This window comes from Pelobates fuscus, chromosome 7 (genome assembly GCF_036172605.1).
Source record: "Pelobates fuscus isolate aPelFus1 chromosome 7, aPelFus1.pri, whole genome shotgun sequence".
NCBI lineage: Eukaryota > Metazoa > Chordata > Amphibia > Anura > Pelobatidae > Pelobates > Pelobates fuscus.
This window is the reverse complement of record NC_086323.1, coordinates 6,410,623-6,432,397: the sequence shown is the minus strand read 5'-3', so window position 1 is coordinate 6,432,397 and position 21,775 is coordinate 6,410,623. Positions and strand designations below refer to the sequence as shown.

General features: G+C 43.6%; 1 protein-coding gene across 1 annotated transcript in view; it reads right to left on the bottom strand.

Moving 5' to 3' along the window:
- Window positions 1-21,775, bottom strand: part of LOC134568930 (cilia- and flagella-associated protein 57-like) — a 171,607-nt gene that overhangs the window by 37,479 nt on the left and 112,353 nt on the right. The window contains exons 13-18 of the mRNA XM_063427648.1: window positions 14,161-14,254; window positions 13,654-13,844; window positions 13,195-13,368; window positions 12,901-13,059; window positions 11,743-11,886; window positions 8,882-8,998 (exon numbers count right to left, since the gene is read on the bottom strand). Coding sequence (XP_063283718.1) covers window positions 8,882-8,998; window positions 11,743-11,886; window positions 12,901-13,059; window positions 13,195-13,368; window positions 13,654-13,844; window positions 14,161-14,254 — 879 coding nt within the window. The remainder of the gene's footprint in view (window positions 1-8,881; window positions 8,999-11,742; window positions 11,887-12,900; window positions 13,060-13,194; window positions 13,369-13,653; window positions 13,845-14,160; window positions 14,255-21,775) is intronic.

Genomic DNA, 21,775 nt, shown 5'->3' with positions numbered 1-21,775 from the left:
TGTGTTAGTGAGAGTGTGTTAGTGTGTTAGTGAGAGTGTGTTAGTGTGTTAGTGAGAGTGTGTTAGTGAGTGTGTTAGTGAGTGTGTGTTAGTGTGTGTTAGTGTTAGTGTGAGTGTTAGTGTTAGTGTTAGTGAGAGTGTGTTAGTGAGAGTGTGTTAGTGAGTGTGTGTGTTAGTGAGTGTTAGTGATTGTGTTAGTGTTAGTGATTGTGTGTGTGTTAGTGAGTGTGTGTGTGTTAGTGTGTGTTAGAGTGTGTGTGTGTCTGTTACTGAGTATGTTTGTGTGCGTCTGTCACTGAGTGTGTGTCTGTCAGTAAATGTGTGCGTCTGTTCATGAGAGTGTGTGTGTGTGTGTCTAAAGCACTTACCTGCGCGAGGGAGCTGAAGAGGGAGCACCCAGGGGACAGTGCTCCCTCGCGCGCCCGCCAGCCGGGTGACACCACTGGACCCCAGGGAATCCCCTCAGCTCTCCCACAGGTAAGGAGGCTGGGGGGATTAAATAAAAAAAAAAAAAAAAACGTGTGAGTGTGTGAGTGTGTTAGTGAGAGTGTGTTAGTGTGTTAGTGAGAGTGTGTTAGTGAGTGTGTTAGTGAGTGTGTTAGTGAGAGTGTGTTAGTGTGTTAGTGAGAGTGTGTTAGTGAGAGTGTGTTAGTGAGAGTGTGTTAGTGTGTTAGTGAGAGTGTGTTAGTGTGTTAGTGAGAGTGTGTTAGTGAGTGTGTTAGTGAGTGTGTGTTAGTGTGTGTTAGTGTTAGTGTGAGTGTTAGTGTTAGTGTTAGTGAGAGTGTGTTAGTGAGAGTGTGTTAGTGAGTGTGTGTGTTAGTGAGTGTTAGTGATTGTGTTAGTGTTAGTGATTGTGTGTGTGTTAGTGAGTGTGTGTGTGTTAGTGTGTGTTAGAGTGTGTGTGTGTGTCTGTTACTGAGTATGTTTGTGTGCGTCTGTCACTGAGTGTGTGTCTGTCAGTAAATGTGTGCGTCTGTTCATGAGAGTGTGTGTGTGTGTGTCTAAAGCACTTACCTTTCTCCAGCGCCGGACTCCCTTGGCGCTGTGGATCTCTCCGTCCGGATCCGCCTCTCAGCTCCGAATGCACATGCGTGGCAAGAGCCACGCGCGCATTCAAACCGCCCATAGGAAAGCGTTACTCAATGCTTTCCTATGGACGTTCAGCGTCTTCTCACTGTGTTTTTTTTGTTTTTATCTGCTTGTCGCCCAATTATATCAGGGATAGATTTTATTTCCTCCAGAGTCTCCGAATACATTGATACTCTTTTACAACCTATAGTAGTGAGAAACCCAGCGCATCTTAAAGATACTATTCATATACTACAACTTTTAGAGAAGATCAATTGGGAAAAGAATAACCAACTAGTCGCCAGTGATGTCACATCCTTGTATAGCATTATTCCACATTAAGTTGGCCTCAAAGCTGTGAAACATGTTTTAATTAAAGCAAATTTTAAAAGGGAGCAGATGGATTTTATATTGGAAGGAATCCACCTTATTTTAACGAATATTTTATTTTGGTTTCAGGACGCCTTTTACCTTCAAATCTGTGGTTCGGCGATGGGCACCAAATTCGCACCTAGTTATGCCAATCTGTTCATGACATATTGGAAAGAGAATTTAGTATTTTCTGAACATCCTTGGGTGTCGAATTTGGTGACCTATCGTCGCTACATAGACAACATATTTCTGATTTGGAATGGTTCTAATGATCTTCTGGACATGTTCCTGTCTTTTCTAAATGCCAATGAGTGGGGTATTATCCTTACTACCACATGTAGCCCAACAGAAATACATTTTCTGGATCTTCACATTTTTATAAAAGACGAGCAAATAAAAACAAATACATTTTTTAAACCAGTGGATGCTAATGGATATATTGAAAAGAACAGTTGCCATCACAAACCCTGGCCAAATAATGCCCCCAAAGGCCAGTTTTTAAGAATAAGACACAATTGCTTGAATTAACAAAATTATATAAGTCAGGCTAAGACATAGAAACATAGAATGTGACGGCAGATAAGAACCATTCGGCCCCCAGACGCACATATTTTGAAAGCGCGAACAAGATGGACACTTTCCTGGCCAGAACGCTACGACCTAGGACCCACAGGCCACATATAGCGTCTATTAGATGCTCGGACGGTAAGACGACGTCCAAACCCAGCGAAATAGCCGGAGTCTTCAAGGACTTCTACAAACAACTTTACAACCACACACCTGAGAATGACTCGTCAGAGCTTGAAGAGGAACGGAACATCCTTGCTTACCTCAACGGCTTAGGGATGACCAAGCTGAGCAGGGAAGCGGCGTCTGGCCTGGCCGCAGAGATTACGGAGGAAGAGGTGAACAGGGCCATTTCCAGCCTGAAAAGCAATAAGGCACCTGGACCCGATGGCTTTGATGGGACCTACTACAAAGCCTTTCGGGAGGAATTGACCCCATATCTGGTTCGCCTATTCGCAGATTTGCGGGGCGGAGGACACTTGACCTCTGACATGACCCTGGCCACGATAATTCTATTGCCCAAACCGAACAAAGACCCCCTCTGTCCTGAAAATTTTAGACCCATATCACTGATCAACCATGACCTGAAAATCTTGGCTAGGGTACAAGCTGACAGGTTACACCCACTCCTAACCTCACTTATACATGCGGACCAGGTAGGCTTCATACGGGGCAGGCAGCTGTTTGAAAACACCAGAAGGAACATCGACTTAATATGGAAACAAGCTACTGCAGCTGCCCCGACGTTGGTAGTATCTATTGACGCGGAGAAAGCCTTCGACAGAGTTCGATGGCAATTCTTATTTACGGTTATGAAACACCTGGGATTCCCTAGCGAGTATATAGCGATGACAAAAGCGATGTACCACAACGTGAGAGCCCAGATACAGATAACGGGTGCCCCCTTGTCTCCGTTCCGACTATTCAACGGGACGAGGCAGGGATGTCCTCTATCTCCCCTGCTGTTTACGTTGGCTCTGGAGCCTCTGCTGCAGGCCATTCGCAGTAATTCAGGGATCCGGGGGGTGAAAGTAGGCGGCGAGGAATACACCGTCTCAGCATATGCAGACGATATCCTCTTGACGCTAACGAACCCGGAGGACTCGATAGCAACCTTGAGGACAGTGTTGACGGATTATGGGAATTACTCGGGTTATAAGGCCAATATGCAGAAGTCCAGCGCCTTACCAATAGGTATACCAGAGGACACAGTGGGAAGGATACGGGACACACATGAAATCCGGATCGAAAGTGGGTCACTGACCTACTTAGGGATCCATCTGACAGCGGACGTTGGACGGCTATACACTGCCAATTATACCCCCTTGATCCGATCGCTGATCAGCGACCTGGAGAGGTGGGTCGACAAACCAATTTCTTGGATAGGTAGGATAAACGCGGTAAAAATGAACATCCTTCCGCGTATCCTTTTCCTGTTCCAGGCCCTACCAATCCAGGTTGCTAAATCTCAGCTGGCACCGCTACAAAAATCAATTGGAGATTTCATTTGGCATAACAAGAGGCACAGAATATCCAGGCAGGTGCTTTACAGGCGCAAAGATAGAGGCGGACTCGGCCTCCCGAATTTATACTTTTATTACCTGGCTGCACAACTGACGCAGATTGCAATGTGGCACTCACCACCCGCCGAGAGGAGGTGGGTGGACATTGAATCTCTGATGGCTGGATCAGATGTTCCCCAATTTACTATGTGGGCCTCCGCTGACTGCAGACCTATAATACGGACGACATCCCCGGCCGTTCTAAACTCCATCCACATCTGGGACCGTAGTAGATCCAGATATGATCTCGCATCCACACCGTCCCCTCTCACTCCAATATTGCGGAACCGTGATTTTCCCCCGGGAATGGCACCGAGAGATTTTAAACACATAGAGAGGACGGGGTTACAAAGGATCCACCAGTTGTACCCGAATGGAACCATAATTCAGTTCGCAGACCTTCAACAGGGGGCCCATTTGACCCCCGCAGATTTCTTCCGATTCCTTCAAATTCGTGATTATGCCAGGCGGGCCCACGTCAAAGCTGCAGCTATGAAACGGATGACATTCTACGAGACGATGTGCTTGCGCGGAGTAACTCCCAAAGGATCGATCACGCTCCTCTACGCCCACCTAAGCGAAAAGAACAAGGAATGGGGACACTTGCCGTATATAGATAAATGGGAATCTGATCTGGGTGAGGTACTGGAAGGAGTCGAGTGGCAAGAAATCTGGGAAGCAAACACAAAAGCTTCCATTTGCACCACTTTTCAGGAACAGTCGTGGAAGACCATGCTGCGCTGGTACACTACGCCCATACAACTTTACCATATGCACAAAACGGAAACAGACGATTGCTGGAGAGGCTGTGGTGAGCGTGGCACATATCTACATATGTGGTGGGAATGCCCGAAAGTCCGGACCCTTTGGACGACAGTCAAAGACATACTGATGCAGATCTTCGGCAGGCCGTTGCCCCTGGATCCTTGGACATATTTACTTAACCGATCCGCTGAGGGATGGACCAGGAGAGAACAGACGTTAATACACAAAGTGACCCTAAGTGCCCGCAGAGCGATTGCTACAGCATGGTTGTCACCAGAGGGCCCTGATATACAAACAGTGATCCCAAAAATAAAAGATTGCAGATTGATGGATGACCTGACGGCTAGGGTAAAAGGCTCAGTGGAGAAGTTCAAGAAACTCTGGGAACCTTGGGACAATTGCGTTCTAGGTTCAAATAGAGAGGGGGATGGATAGGTCCTTGACCTATGGCCAGGTGCGGGCGGAAGTGGAGGCGGCGTATGGATTGTCGTGCGGTGGGCTCCCCCTTTTCTTTCCCTCCTCCTCCTCCCCTCCATCCTTTACTACTCCCTCTATGCATTCCTCGTAGCTAGCATTCGATCCGTCCTCCTCTTTCCTCTGCTCAGGGGAGGGGTACTCCCACCCCCCCCCCCACTCACTCTCCTCTCTCTCTTTCCTTTTTTCTCTATCCCTACTCTCCATATGTCTCGTCTTTTTTCCTTTTTCTCCCTAGCCTGATTGACGGGCCGGAAGGTGCAGCGGAGCCATTTGACTTACTTAATTAGCTGACACGGGGCTCCGACGACCCTGTTATCGGGCTTATATAAAATGAAAAACTTTCCTCGATTGAGGGGCGACCCATGAGAGACCCGGGACCGGGTAGTGAAGGGATCTGCCATTATGCCGGACCACGCCTAAGTTTCAACTATATAATGATCGCACACATTGAGATAACCCCTACATAAGCAACATTGGTCAGGAAGCATATACACTGCTAGAGGAACACGTAGGGCAATTGATAGCCCGAGATCGTTGATTTGGGGTAGATTCCTTACAAAGCTGAGAGCAGATGTATTACTCGGACCGATGTTATTACTTGTATTTCCTATTTTGATTTATATTGAGTCTGGCTTCTGCGCAAGCCCTATGTCTATGTTAACCTTGCCTTCAATGTCGAGTATAAAAATAAAGAATTTAAAAAAAAAAAAAAAAGAACCATTCGGCCCATGTAGTCTGCCCAATTTTCTAAATACTTTCATTAGTCCCTGGCCTTATCTTATAGTTAGGATAGCCTTATGCCTATCCCACGCATGCTTAAACTCCTTTACTGTGTTAACCTCTACCACTTCAGCTAGAAGGCTATTCCATGCATCCACTACCCTCTCAGTAAAGTAATACTTCCTGATATTATTTTTAAACCTTTGCCCCTCTAATTTAAGACTATGTCCTCTTGTTGTGGTAGTTTTTCTTCTTTTAAATATAGTCTCCTCCTTTACTGTGTTGATTCCCTTTATGTATTTAAATGTTTCTATCATATCCCCCCTGTCTCGTCTTTCCTCCAAGCTATACATGTTAAGATCCTTTAGCCTTTCCTGGTAAGTTTTATCCTGCAATCCATGAACCAGTTTAGACAATAAAAGACCAATTCCTGGAAAAAGGTTACGAGGAAACCAAACTAACAACAGCAATGGAAGAAGTGAGAAATATCCCAAGAGAACAATTATTGGCCTATAAACAAAGAAGTACCAGGAAATTGAATAAAAATGAGGCACATTTCATATGCAAATTCAATAGTAATAACAATAAAGTAAATAGGGCAATTAAAAAATATTGGCACTTTTTACAAGGAGATCAAGCTCTTTTACCCACACAACCAAAAATTATTTATAGAGTCGCCGCCAACCTTAAGAGATCTTTAGTCCATAGTAGAGAGGGCCCACCAGCAATAACTAAGCACTTTCTTAACCAGAAAAATGGTTTCTACGGCCGTGGTACATGCTTAGCATGTAGATCAACAAAAAATAAAAAACATGTGACCAACATTAAAGAACATACTAATATCGATTATACCATCAGGGATCAACTTATTTGTTTTTTGAAAGGGGTTATTTATATATTAAAATGCCCCTGTAATTTATTATATATATCGGTAGGGCTATTAGGTGTGTACATGTCAGGAATATTAAAAAAGGTTTGGCGACCCACATTGTCTCCAGCCATTTTAAAACCCATCATAACCTAAATCCAGATAACCTGTTCTTCTGAACTCTAAAGTTAGTTAAAAAAAAGATTGGAGAGGGGGTGATTATAATCGAAAAATAGGAACAGAAGAAATTAAATGTATTTTTCATTTTAATACCCGTATTCCAAATGGCTTAAACTCAGATTTTGAGGCATGCCACTTTTTTTAAATAGAGATCTATAGTCTATATAGATAAGTGTATTATAGCGTGCTCTTACATCTATATTTATACCCATTTTTAGATTTTTTTTTATCCCCTTTTGCTTTTCCTCACTAGTCATATTTTACACGTATTGGATTCAATATCTGTTTTAATTAATATATTAAGACACGTTTTATTCACCCTCCCACTTTATGGTGTAGCTCCATAAGTCATTTATGAACTATCTAAAGGGCGCACTCCCGTAGAATTTTACCTTATATTACTAAATATCGTTTAAATTGGAAGATATATTGGGATTTATATTATGGTATTTTTGTATATTTTATTTAAGAGACGATCTGTCAGTTCTTAAACCCACTACCATCTAGAAGTGCCTTTTCAATTTAAACCATATAGGGTGTTCTTAATCACAAGTATAACTCTATTAGCAATTTAGATTATTGTATTTTGTATACTAAGTTGGTTTTTTAACATAATTAGACCATATACTGTATAATTTAGATTTGACTTTTGTACTAGATAAAAGCATAAAATACTACTGTAGATAAATGTAGATGCAATACTATAATAAAATGATTTTTAATATTTAAGTATATCCACAGTATGATGCTGTATTTGTATGTAATTGATAAAGATATTTATATATAGATATAGACACCGCGAATTTCGCAGAGAAACCAAAAATCCCTCTAGTGGAACGCACATATCACACGGCATGCGTTCCAGTGATGCTTACTATGCGCCCAGATGATGCATGATACTCAACCCGGAAGTGGGATGCATGCGGTCTGTATTGGAACGCATTATGTGTTCCAAGTGCGGACAGCCGAACCCGGAAGTACACGCAAGATGCGATTCAAAAGGATGCCAAGGAGGCCCCCCACAATATACTGACTGAGGAAGCCCCCACCATCGGGTGAAACACATTTTGGATCTACTAGCCACCAGGCAGTATCTATATTGGACTATAGAGTTATATTTGAACTTTTTATACCAAATTATTTTATCTCATGCACACAGTGCACTTTGTTTATTTTATGAAATAAAGCCTTTTTTTGGGGGGAGAGAAGTTTTCACATCTTATATTTAACCCAGAAGTTTCAAAAGTTATCCAAGGACCAGCAGGAAGAAGGATGGGAACATCCTATTAAGAGTCCCTCTGCATTATTCATGAGAGCCATATGCTAATTTGGCTCCAGGCTTGTGAGTACTTGATATTCACAATACAATGTTATTCTGTTTTGTTTTATAGAATCATCAGACGTGTGTCCCACCTATTCTATGTATTTTTGAGTTTTTCTTAGAGTGGTATAAGGGGTTCCCACTCAGGGGGTTTGTAGCTGTTACTGCTACCACACAGACCAACTCACTGTATATTTTACGTTTCACTATTTATATTGTGGTACAGATTCTTTAAGCTTTCCTTATAGCGTTGGGTATCCTCATAAAAAATATTAGATAAAATAAAAGTATATAGTGTAGTATGTTGAGCAAATAAGCAGGAGTTAGTATGTAGTTAGGTGTGCTCTCACATATTATGGAGTAATATTATATATTTACGGAGGAATATCCACATCACCTATATCCTATATACTTCTGGAGCCAATACTTAGGTGTGTACTCACATGTTATGGAGCCTAACTACATAACTACTCCTGCTTATTGAAGAATCTGCACCACAATATATCCATAGGCGTGGATCATTCCGCCCAGACGTGCAAGTCAGAGCTGTATTTAAGCTCCCTGAAAGTGTGAGTGTACAATTTTTAATATGCCTTCCTCTATCAAGAAGGTTTTAACTTACTACACTATCAGTCCTTTTAGTTTTTTCCTTTTTTTGTCATTACATTCAGGCCCTCCACCTTCTTTTCCTGTTTTATCCTACTTCCTATTGGACAAGAGAGACTCAGTTTTTGGTGATTGAGCTGCCTTTGGACTATATCAGTATTGTACCAGCGCTGAATTTTCTGTTTTTATCTATGGATAAAAATCATGTAGATTGTGACAAACTGTGACAACGTTTCCAGGACAGACCTGGAGCTGACAGAATAATGTGAACCTAACCCAGAATCTCTTTCAAGACAAATGCAAACCCCAGAATAAGAATAACAGTTCCTGGATTTGTCCCCAAGAGATTTAACTTGACTCAAACCTTCTATTTACCTTCTGCTTCTCTCTGTGCATCTCACCATCGGTAGCTTTCAGTTTCCGATTCAATTCAGTGATGTCAGACACTAGAATTGAGTTCTGCAGGTGGAAACGTTCGAGTTCATCTTCCATCTTGAAAGAGAAACAAAAAGGAATAACTTAGTGTTATAGAGAGAGACGAGTGTGAGCATTAATAGCAGGAAACCCGATCAGATAGGAGGGTGAGCGAGAGTTACAGACAGAAAGCATGATTAGAGGTGTGAGAGATGTAATACATGGTTTGGGGTATAATGCAGCCCCCCCCTCAACCCCCACTTTGCTGTAATACACAGTTTGGGGTATAATGCAGTCCCCCCAGTTTGCTGTAATACACAGTTTGGGGTATAATGCAGTCCCCCCAGTTTGTTGTAATACACAGTTTGGGGTATAATGCAGTCCCCACAGTTTGCTGTAATACACAGTTTGGGGTATAATGCAGTCCCCCCAGTTTGCTGTAATACACAGTTTGGGATATAATGAAGTCCCCCCAGTTTGTTGTAATACAAAGTTTGTGGTATAATGCAGTCCCCCCAGTTTGCTGTATTACACAGTTTGGGATATAATGCAGTCCCCCCAGTTTGTTGTAATACAAAGTTTGGGGTATCATGCAGTCTCCCCAGTTTGCTGTAATACGCAGTTTGGGGTATAATGCAGTCCCCCCAGTTTGCTGTAATACACAGTTTGGGATATAATGCAGTCCCCCCAGTTTGCTGTAATACACAGTTTGGGATATAATGCAGTCCCCCCAGTTTGTTGTAATACAAAGTTTGGGGTATAATGCAGTCCCCCCCAGTTTGCTGTAATACACAGTTTGGGGTATAATGCAGTCCCCCCAGTTTGCTGTAATACACCGTTTGGGGTATAATACAGTCCCCCCAGTTTGCTGTAATACAAAGTTTGGGGTATAATGCAGTCCCCCCAGTTTGCTGTAATACACAGTTTGGGGTATAATGCAGTCCCCCCAGTTTGCTGTAATACACAGTTTGGGGTATAATGCAGTCCCCCCAGTTTCCTGTAATACACAGTTTGGGGTATAATGCAGTCCCCCCAGTTTGCTGTAATACACAGTTTGGGATATAATGCAGTCCCCCCAGTTTGTTGTAATACAAAGTTTGGGGTATAATGCAGTCCCCCCAGTTTGCTGTAATACACAGTTTGGGATATAATGCAGTCCCCCCAGTTTGTTGTAATACAAAGTTTGGGGTATCATGCAGTCCCCCCAATTTGCTGTAATACACAGTTTGGGGTATAATGCAGTCCCCCCAGTTTGCTGTAATACACAGTTTGGGATATAATGCAGTCCCCCCAGTTTGCTGTAATACACAGTTTGGGATATAATGCAGTCCCCCCAGTTTGTTGTAATACAAAGTTTGGGGTATAATGCAGTCCCCCCAGTTTGCTGTAATACACAGTTTGGGGTATAATGCAGTCCCCCCAGTTTGCTGTAATACACAGTTTGGGGTATAATGCAGTCCCCCCAGTTTGCTGTAATACACAGTTTGGGGTATAATACAGTCCCCCCAGTTTGCTGTAATACAAAGTTTGGGGTATAATGCAGTCCCCCCAGTTTGCTGTAATACACAGTTTGGGGTATAATGCAGTCCCCCCAGTTTGCTGTAATACACAGTTTGGGGTATAATGCAGTCCCCCCAGTTTCCTGTAATACACAGTTTGGGGTATAATACAGTCCCCCCACTTTGCTGTAATACACAGTTTGGGGTATATTGCAGTCCCCCCACTTTGCTGGAATACACAGTTTGGGGTATAATGCAGTCCCCCCAGTTTGCTGTAATACACAGTTTGGGGTATAATGCAGTCCCCCCAGTTTGCTGTAATACACAGTTTGGGGTATAATGCAGCCCCCCCAGTTTGCTGTAATACACAGTTTGGGATATAATGCAGTCCCCACAGTTTGCTGTAATACACAGTTTGGGATATAATGCAGTCCCCCCAGTTTGTTGTAATACAAAGTTTGGGGTATAATGCAGTCCCCCCAGTTTGCTGTAATACACAGTTTGGGGTATAATACAGTCCCCCCAGTTTGCTGTAATACAAAGTTTGGGGTATAATGCAGTCCCCCCAGTTTGCTGTAATACACAGTTTGGGGTATAATGCAGTCCCCCCAGTTTGCTGTAATACACAGTTTGGGGTATAATGCAGTCCCCCCCAATTTGCTGTAATACACAGTTTGGGGTATAATGCAGTCCCCCCAGTTTGCTGTAATACACAGTTTGGGGTATAATGCAGTCCCCCCAGTTTGCTGTAATACACCGTTTGGGGTATAATGCAGTCCCCCCAGTTTGCTGTAATACACAGTTTGGGGTATAATGCAGTCCCCCCAGTTTGCTGTAATACACAGTTTGGGGTATAATGCAGTCCCCCCAGTTTGCTGTAATACACAGTTTGGGGTATAATGCAGTCTCCCCAGTTTGCTGTAATACAAAGTTTGGGGTATAATGCAGTCCCCCCAGTTTGCTGTAATACACAGTTTGGGGTATCATGCAGTCCCCCCAGTTTGCTGTAATACACAGTTTGGGGTATAATGCTGTCCCCCCCAGTTTGCTGTAATACACAGTTTGGGGTATAATGCAGTCCCCCCAGTTTGCTGTAATACATGGTTTGGGGTATAATACAGTCCCCCCAGTTTGCTGTAATACACAGTTTGGGGTATCATGCAGTCCCCCCAGTTTGCTGTAATACACAGTTTGGGGTATAATGCAGTCCCCCCCAGTTTGCTGTAATACACAGTTTGGGGTATAATGCAGTCCCCCCAGTTTGCTGTAATACATGGTTTGGGCTTGTTAAAGGTTTTGCATTATTGAAGACACAATTTTCACCTCCTGAATCTGCTCTTTCATCTCTTGAATCTCATCCCCTCGTGGGTCAATTTGTTTCTTTAATTCTTTGATTTTATAATCCAGAACAAACTTAAATTTCTCCAGTTCTTGGTTCTTTTTCTTCAGATCATAAATTCTCTTCTCCTGCATCGAACACAATGAAAATATTAAGTGATGCATATACAGTTCTCCCATATTTACCATACATCAAATCACACTCTTATTTTCCTATCTGGGAATTTAAGAAACTAGAAAAGGACAGGCCTATAGTGAGAGAGTGAAAAAATATTATACTATATAAACTATAGTGCCAGGAAAACAAACTCGTTTGGCACTATGGCTTCCCCCTCTGTCAAGGTCCTCTCCCGCGGCGCTGAAGGGGTTAAAAACGTCACTTACTTGGGTCCAGCGCCGATGTCCTTTGACACTTTCAAAGCTTCGCTCACATTCGTCCCCCGCCGATGTGGGAGTACTAATGCGCATGCATGGCAATGGCCGCACTCGCATTAGGATCTCCCCATAGTAAAAAAGCATTATTCAATGCTTTACAATGGGGAAAATCTGACGCTCGAGGACCTCATGCAGTAGGTCAGGACAGCCAGCGTCAGATAACGGACCAAAGGTCCGTTTCGATTCCAGAAGTCCCTCTAGATGGCCATTGGAGGAGGAGTTAACCCTCAGAGGTAATTATTGCAGTATATAAAAAGTGCAATAATTACCACTGCAGGGTTAAGGGTGATGGGAGTTTGCACCCACACCACTTCAATGAGTTGAAGTGGTCTCGGTGCCTGCAGTGTCCCTTTAATCTCTTTAAGGATCAACAACGTTCTGCATCTTTATCACAATACTCTCCTTAAATTATCATTTTACATCCTAATGAGAAACATCAGGTCTCTTCTTCTGCTGCTAAATAAAACGGACCATGGATGAGTGTCTTCCATTCTCTGATTGTGATGCCAGCAGAAAACGCTGTAGGGCCGTATGATGGTGGGTGCCGTACGGTATAGTCCGTGGATACTGTGTCTGTTTGGTAACACGGAGAGCTAGTAGCAGAATTTGAATATCTAAGACAATTAGCACTGGGCGAGTGCTTGCTCATGTCCCATCACATAGATCACAAGACACCATGTCTCTCCATGACTAGGCCCCAGAGCTCACCTTGTCCTGAATAGTTTCATCTCTCTCCTCAATCTCTCTCTTAAGCCCTTGGATGTCCTTTTCCAGGGATTTGATGACTTCCTGTAGCTTCTCCTGTTCCACCTCCATCCTCTTGATGTCATTGCCACGTTCCTCAATTTCCTTCTTCAGGCTTCTGAACTGCACGAGGGAATGGCATAAACATCAAAACTCAGAATACCAGAGGTTCCAGCGATATATTGAGAATATATATACACGGAAGGAAAGATATCAATAAGATACGGAGCAGGTATTACTAGGAGTACAGGGGTTTACCTTTTTTCTCATGATGCTAGTTTCTCCTTTCAGACGAAGCGAAGTCTCTCGCTCTTCCCTCAGACGATGCTCGTAACGGATTTTTAAACCCTGAATTTCAAGGTCTCCATCTTCCTCAATTTGTTTTTTTGTCTCTTCATACTCACAGAGATGCTGACGTGCCTCTTCTTGAGTCTACAAGAGATTTAAATAAAGCATCTGTTGTAATTGTATGGCTAAATCCCTGCATGTAAGCCCTCCACGCCTCAAATTAATTGATAAAGAGACACAGCACAATCCACATCTGATCTACATCTCACAATCCTCCAATTCTGGGAGTTGCAGTTTATCACCAGCTTGAGGCCTTGTTATATAACTAAAATAACAGGCGGAGAAGCTGCTGGTAAGAAAGTCCTAATACCAGCACTAAGTGCCAGCAGTAGGAGCATAGAAAGAAGATAAAGTGGTGGACACCCTCACCCATTGCAGCTGAGACATCTTGTCCTGCAGTTTGGCCTCGTAGTGTTCCGTTAGTTCCTCCAGTGCTAGTGTCTTACTTTCCTCCAACTCATGGAGCTGGCTCTTGTATTTCTCCTGCATTCGCTGTGATTTGCCTTGTAACTCTTGGTATTTCTCATATTCCAGGAGCAGCTGCTGGTTACTGGAGATCTCTGTGCGGGATATACAATGCAGTGTTAGAAGAACAACCTACAACGCTACAAAAAACACAACAACCACTTCATGAATCAATTACCAAATCTCTAATAGCTGCTTGGGAAAAGTTATAAAACTTAGGGTCACAGCCCGGCTATTTCAGTCTAAACATCATTCGTATTTTAATTGGCTACATTTCAGAATTTAGTGAATAAACCGGATATATAACACACACAAGCTGCTACTTCGATGAATTTAATCGGTTTGTGTTTCTGTTACCAATAGTGCGGTTATTATATATACACAATTTATTACAATCACTGTATACCATACCCAGGTCCTGCACCTCTCGAACCTGCTTCTCTATTAATTCACTGATTTCATCCTGATGTTTCAAATCATTTTTCTCTTTATCAGCTTTTAAAATCTGCAAGACAACAGGACGTATACCTTCAATAACACGTGTAATAATTGTTCACAAGGATATACCGGAGTCACAGCCTCCAACTCCTCCCTTAGAACGTTATGTACAAATTGATTGCAAACTCTTACACTTTGATACCGGCTACAAGCTCTATGCAATAAGTAGAATGACTCAGTTTAATCATAGCCCATGCATGTAACGTGATCGATTAGTTTAATCATAGCCCATGTATGTGATGTGATCTATCAGTTTAATCATAGCCCATGTATGTAATGTGATCGATCAGTTTAATCATAGCCCATGTATGTAATGTGATCGATCAGTTTAATCATAGCCCATGTATGTAATGTGATCGATCAGTTTAATCATAGCCCATGTATGTAATGTGATCGATCAGTTTAATCATAGCCCATGTATGTAATGTGATCGATCAGTTTAATCATAGCCCATGTATGTGATGTGATTGATCAGTTTAATCATAGCCCATGTATGTAATCGATCAGTTTAATCATAGCCCATGTCTATATATATATTGTGACGAGACCAATCTCGCCACATTGCATTGGAGGAGCCTGGTTGCCCGCCTGCTGCCTTTGGATTATGGACCGGCAGTTAAAGGGTTAATTTCACTGCGCAGAAAGATATATTTCTTCCTTTCTATAGATTCTATCTACCGAACAAACAGCCTTTTTTCAGCCTCCCCAGAGCCGTGGGAAGCCGGCCGGTGCAGTTAATGGGCCACCCAGAAGCTGGAGTGCACCCTCCATTTACCTCCCTGAAGCCGCGGTTAACCGCGGCTTAACGAACGTGTGCCGGCAATTGACCACCCAGTAGCTGCAGTTAACCGCAGCTTAATTGATTGTTACTGGGTGGTCGCGGTTACACCTAGCCGCCACACGATGGCGGTGTTCTGGAGCTCCCCGGGCAGCCAGAGCTTTTCTGCCCCGCTTTCCTACGCCAAACCCGGACACTGTGTCAGCTAAGCACCGCTGAGCCTCCAGCCCCTGGTTCTAATTCGTACTGATTTAACGAATGCATGTAAAATCTGTATTTTATGTTGGAGGATAAAATAGCCATGCCATGGAGCCTGTTCGTGTAATTAAAGACTTTGGCTCCATGGCAATTAAACTGTATTTGTGTGGTCTGAGTGCCATTCACCTAATAATGTGCACTCAGACCTGAGCTATCTGGGGATATGTTACATGTATATATTTAATGTACCATTTGTCCCATTATATATTTTAAAGTGATAGTCTGTCTTTGTGTCCCCAAGTGCATAATGGCTGTAACGGAAACGCTGGCACCCTGACCGGGTACCCTCCGCTGTGCTTTCCGAGGTCTCCAAGCACTCTGCCTGACACCATAACCACTGCAGACCCCACGAACCGCCGCAGCTTGGTTGGGGTCTCACCGACTCCACCCACTCTGGACCCAAGACCAGGGTCCAGCTTCCAGTAGGTGGACCTCTCCGAATTCCAGAGAGCAGGAACAGGAACAAGCTCTTAGCAGAGCTCAGCGATTATACCCTGGGGAGTATAGTGATTATAGCAATCCCCAGAGTGTAGTTCTCCAATCCCCCAAACATGAGCCAAAACTTCATGAAGGTACAAGATGATCTGAGGTGCTGGCACACCCAGTCTGGTTTTTATTACAATCTTTGCCAATACAGGACCGCCCACAGGGAGGTATAAAACAACCAATAACATCTCCGTTACAACCCACAGATTCCCTCCCCTTATCCTGGGAGGTAACCCAATTACACATACAGTTAAAATATACTTTTTACCCAACTTTCATAACTCTAAAACCATACTTCCAATCTCCATAAAAATATATACATATACATATTCACAATCAATCCATTCAGGGGAACAACATATTAAAAAATGGCACGAATCAGACCAGTGGTTCACAAGTTAAGGGAAAGTCCTTTGTGACCAAATGAAGCATGGCTTTTCTGCCCAAAACAAGTTCCACAGAGTCTCCTTCCTGGAGATAATTGGGAAGTAATCCAATTATCTCCAAGGACAGAGGCAAAACTCCGTTAGCCACATGGCAGACAAAGGACAATAAAAGACATAAAAATACATACTGTTACATTTATCACATAGAACCTATAATTTACAATTTACCGAACACATAATAGCATACATAATATTGAAGACAGCCTGAATGCAATCTGCTACACAGTCTTAAAGGGACATTGTTCCTAAAAGTCATAATATGTCCACGGATGGTTTTTAAAGGGCCACCAGCAGCATCATACAAATCCAATATGCCCAAATGTTGCACCTGAAGGGCCAAATCTCCCAGGGACCATAGTCAACAGGTAAGAGGCTGGCAATCAGGCTCCTCCAACAGCCAGGGGTAAAGGGCATCTTGTCACCAATAAACCCAGTGACAAAAGGCATTTCGTCACAATGGCGATTTGCCTTTGTCCTGGGAGATAATTGAATTACTTCTCAATTATCTCCAGGGCAGAGGGGAGGAAGCCAGGATGCATTGTGGGGATGTTTTACTTCTGTATGTCCTGAAATGCTACATGTCTGTCTTTTGTTACAGTCTTCCATCTGGTCCCCTAGGGGAGTGTCCACCAGGTGGGAGACCTGCATAAATACAGGGGCAGGTAGCCCTCAATAAACAGACCACTGCTTGACCCTCAACACGGAGCCTTGTCTCGTTCTTGGGGGGAATCACTGTATGCTGATAGAGACTGATTGCCAGGAGTGTAAGCCGCTTGGGAGCTTTTCCTGTTCGTCTGCTAGCAGCTATTCGTGAGGTTCCAGTTCGGGAGTTTGGAGTGCTACCTTATTCCCTTGTATGCAGTTCGGGAGTTTGGTGCATTCACTTATATCTAATTCGTGAGTTTTGGTGATTCTACAGTAGCTGTGCCTGTCTTGGAAAAGGGAATTATCGCCTAAACGATTTTAACCCCTTGTCTGCTGAAACGGTCCGTTACAACAATGTCCTCTCCCAGGGTCCTACACCTCCCTGGGGTCTCCCAACGGAAATGGAACTCCAGTCCCTTTGTCCCCTGTTCCCGCCAACCAACTTTAGGGTTTCCCAACTCCGGGGACAGGGGGCCTTTATCTTATAAGCCTCTGTACCTGGGAGCTCCAGCGCAGGAAAGTTTTCTGCCTCTTTGACTCCCAGCTACAGAAAGCCAGCCAAACCGCCATTTCTCCAAAGAGTGTCCCACCAGTCTCAGGGACCCCCAGGAGGCAACTACTACGGACAGCCTCGGTTCGCATTGTCCCTGGGTAAAACCAGGCAAGGGAAACGACTCCTTTCAAGACATGAATTCTCCCCCTGACTGTTGCTCGTCTATACGAATGGCAGCTACCCAGAGGAGCACTCATTAATTACTTCCCTTGCGGTTTCACACTTATGTTGCAAGTTGCCAACGTTCTAATTGATTGGTGTGAACATTCCAAGGAGCACTGGGGAGGTCCTCATCCAGGAATCGAACAGGGTGGGAAGCAATTCGCAAATGCTCCCTCTGGATGGCATTCGTTTAACGAACGGGCTGCCACCCAGGGGAGGCACGCGCAGAGGGCTCACTTGCGGTTTGTGGTTTTCACACATCATTACGAGTGTGAACGTTCTAAACTAACCTTCTAAATGAGTTATCGGGGTGGTGCCCATTCGGGAGTTGAACGCATTCCCTTCGTGTAAGACCTCCCGAACAAGGAGCAAGCACATTTATACGAAAATAAAAGGGAAACACATAGAATATAAAACAGCAATTCACAATCAGGCAGCGGTCCCGCCACATGTGCGTAAATGGAATATATGGTAAAGCTTGTGGTTCCTATTTTCCCAGTCAGTGAGAGGTATCTACTTTGTGGATCGGGGGTGGCAACTAGATCCATGAGAGGGCACGAGGGCTGCAACACTACAGCAATGCCCTTGGATTTTGTATCAGGAGAATTGGGCAAAAAATATTTATAGTGTCTATTCAATAGTGCTGTCTGTGCAACCACCTTAGTAGGCTGATGTAATTTGATGGTTTTGTTTAGACAAATGATGGAGACATTTTAATTTAAGGGAAACTGGGGAAGTAGTGTTTGCTAATTCTAGTAGAGGCATCTATGCAATTACAAAGCTCTAATTAATTGGTCTTTTCAGGTAACGTGATTCTTTACTAGACAAAGGCAGAACTTAATAAAGGAATATTTATTATGAACAAAACCAGTAATAGTGCATAGAAAAAAATAGATGACAAACAAATTAGCTATACCAACCACAGATAAAAACAAAAAGGCTGAATTAACAGAAGTCCTAATTACTCACTCACTTGGGTTTTAAAAGTAAGACTTCTGCCCAGGGGTCTCTGGCAAAGAAAGATGATAACTCAAAGTTAGATCTTGGCCCAAGCAAGTACACTAGACATTCACATATAATTGGATATATACCCACTGGATTCATCCCAGGTTTCCAAGCCTGGCCCAGAGATGGAGATAAGGCGTACCTACAGAAACAATAAGTTGCCATCCCCTTGTGCTCCAGACCAACATCAATCCAAACAAAAACTTTTGGGTTTATCTCCTATTTTGTGCTTGCCACAGAAATAATAATTGCATCTATGAATTTGTTGCAAATCTGTATATATGTCACAAACCCTACTAGGACCTAATATAATGGGCATCTCAATTCCTTCCAAATGGCTTGAACACTGGTAACCATGTTTAGACTTTTTAAGAAGACTGTGCTTGTCCCATTCTAAATATGCACAAAATGAGGCATGGATATTCATCTGTGGGTAATTATTAATGTTTCTTTTGTATATGATACTGGATTACTGGAAATAATGGTTTTCTTGAAGGCTAATGGCCATTAACATATCAAAGAACCCTCTATCGAAGAGGGAATCTAGACAAAAGGCAAATTAGAGAGTTTGTTTATATTGAAGGAGACTCAGAGGCAACTCGTGTACATTTCACATTTTGCAGAAGCCTTGGTTGATCAAAAGAGCAATTCCTTTCACACCTTGCAGAAGCCTTGGTTGAATCAAAGAGCAGGCCACCCAAACAAGAGGAGGGCATGGATCCTCCTGTTGTGGGTTAGGCGTTGTGTGAACAGCTGGTGTGTCTCCGGTAGGTGCTGTGCAGGGGATTATAACATGACAAACATTGTATAATGCTCTGTGGACTTCCCGTCAACATGACGCCTCACAGAGCCTATCAATGAGACCAGCAAATCATTTACATTTGCCAAAGTCTTGTCAAAGTTTCCCAAGTTGGTGCCTCTGCAAGAGGAGCAGAGAGAAATTGTTTTTTTGCTAAATGCCTGATAGGCGGCAGTACCTCTCTCAAAGACGTTGCCACCAACCTCTCTCTAGAGTTGGTCAAGCGAGACCTCTTGCAAAAGTGCCAGGAAGCACCATTATACCCTTACTGTAATATTGAATCTAAACAAACCTGACGCGTAGTCAGCTTATGACACCAAATTCCCTTTCTCTCAGAGAGTAACTAGGCCCTCTAGGGCATCAGTGGGTTGTTATATAGCTACAGCTGCTTTGCGTACATGGTTCACACAAAACCTAACTTGACTAATCCTGAAAGTCATAAAAATCATTAAAAAAAATCAAGACTGAACCTGTGTCCCAGTGGCAGGTATGCCCCATCAGGGAGGAGATGTGCTGTATAATATACCATTTTCCAATATGTTAAGGCTTACCACAACTAAGCCTGGGAGATTAGCCCTTAATACAAGCTAGACAGGGTAAGCTAGCAACAGAACATCCAGGCAGGCTATTATGCCCAACTGTGGATCTCTCAAAGGAGTCCAAAGACCCAGCTCTATGCGAACTCCAACAAGCAAATCATCTGTTGCTGCCCAAGTATCAGCCTAAATTGGTCAAGTAAGACCATTTGGAGTCAAGAATATAGTGCTAACCTGCTAAATAAAATTGAAAATGAAATGAAGTAGAATTTGACCAACGATCTCTTAGGGATCTAATAGTGAGTTTCAATAACTGAACAAGCAGTTGGTGGACCGTTCACTTTAATGATAAACCTGAACCAGGAAGTAGGAGAGGTGCTTCCGACCTCCAAAGAATGCATTCTCAGAGTCCTAACAGGCTCCCACAGTCCACGAGAGTGAAGATCTCTTTACCGGTAGGCATTTGTTCAAGTACTGGCGTCTGCCAGCAGAGGTTATCTTTGAGGTTCTCGGAGATTTGCCCTGGACATCGGCCATTCTCAGGCTATCGAAGCTGCACAGTGAGTTGGACAGCTCCAGCGTTATAGGAGGTAGGCCCAGCTGTGCCGCAAAGCTTGGAGCTTCAGTAATTTTTGGGAGGACATGGAATTTGTCATTCTTTTGGACCATGAATTTCAAGGGGTGTCGCTAAGCATAACAGATTTGTTGCAGGGTCAAAGCCTTAGTAATGGGACGCTGTGCATGCCATTTGTTTGTGTAGAGTACTGGGTGCCAAGTCCTGAAACAATTGGACCTGGAGTCTGTCAACTTTGAGCACAGAATCTTGTGCTGCCTTCATGAGTGCTTACTTGATATGGAAGTAATGCATCCGGGCAATAACATCTTGATGTTGTGATGTGGAAGCAGCTGGAATGTGAAGGACCCTGTGGACCCTGTAGCGGAGCTCCAATATTCAGCATCAATATCTCCGCTGTAGACTCTTTGTAGCTGAGGAAGCAATACGATATCCAAGGCACAATCCCTCCAGTAACTGGACGACACATAGTTGTGGGAGCCAACTCATTTCTATTCAGCCACAGCTGGCTTTTATGCAACTCCCCATGCAAGGGGTTTCTTAAATTACATTCCAGGGGTTTTCCCCTGGTGGACCTTTTTGGGGACAAAGGACAAATCAACATTTCACAGACTCCTCCTCTGTGTCTGGGAAATAATTGAGTAAGAACAACTCTTTAATTACATTATCTCCCAGGTACCGAAAATAAACTGTGATGGATCACCCTGTCCCTGGACTGAAAACCCCTTCATTTCATTCCCCTATGAGTTCAGGACATTGCCTTCTCTTTCTTTTATTCTGTATTTTATTCCCCTACCGAACAAACTACCGAACGACCAGACCACCCGTGTGTGGAGTGTGTCCATCATTAACTTCCATCACCTCTGTAACACCTTGAAAACCACAGGCATTCTAAGCAGTCGACTAGGTGGTCGGCATTTGGACACGTGGCGGCGGCCATCTTTAGCCCCGAATACATACAGCTATGTTTGGTCATCGAGTGCATGGAACTATAATCGGACACTTGACGGCACAGTCTGATTTCATGGAACTCTTTTGGGAAGGAGCCTCGTGTACGGTCGGTCAAAATGTGACTTCCATGGAAATCCCAAACCTATCTGGGTGATCTTTGGATATGTTGGTACCCCAGATCTGGACTATCAGGGGATATAACTTTAGTGGGGTTTCCATGAGTTTTGGGCAGGGGAGGACTGGCAGCCTTAGGCCTGGGGGGCAAAACCAGTCAAGTGGCCCATTGCGCCACCAAATCAGTTCACCATCCATGCCCACCTTTTTCTGGTTTTATA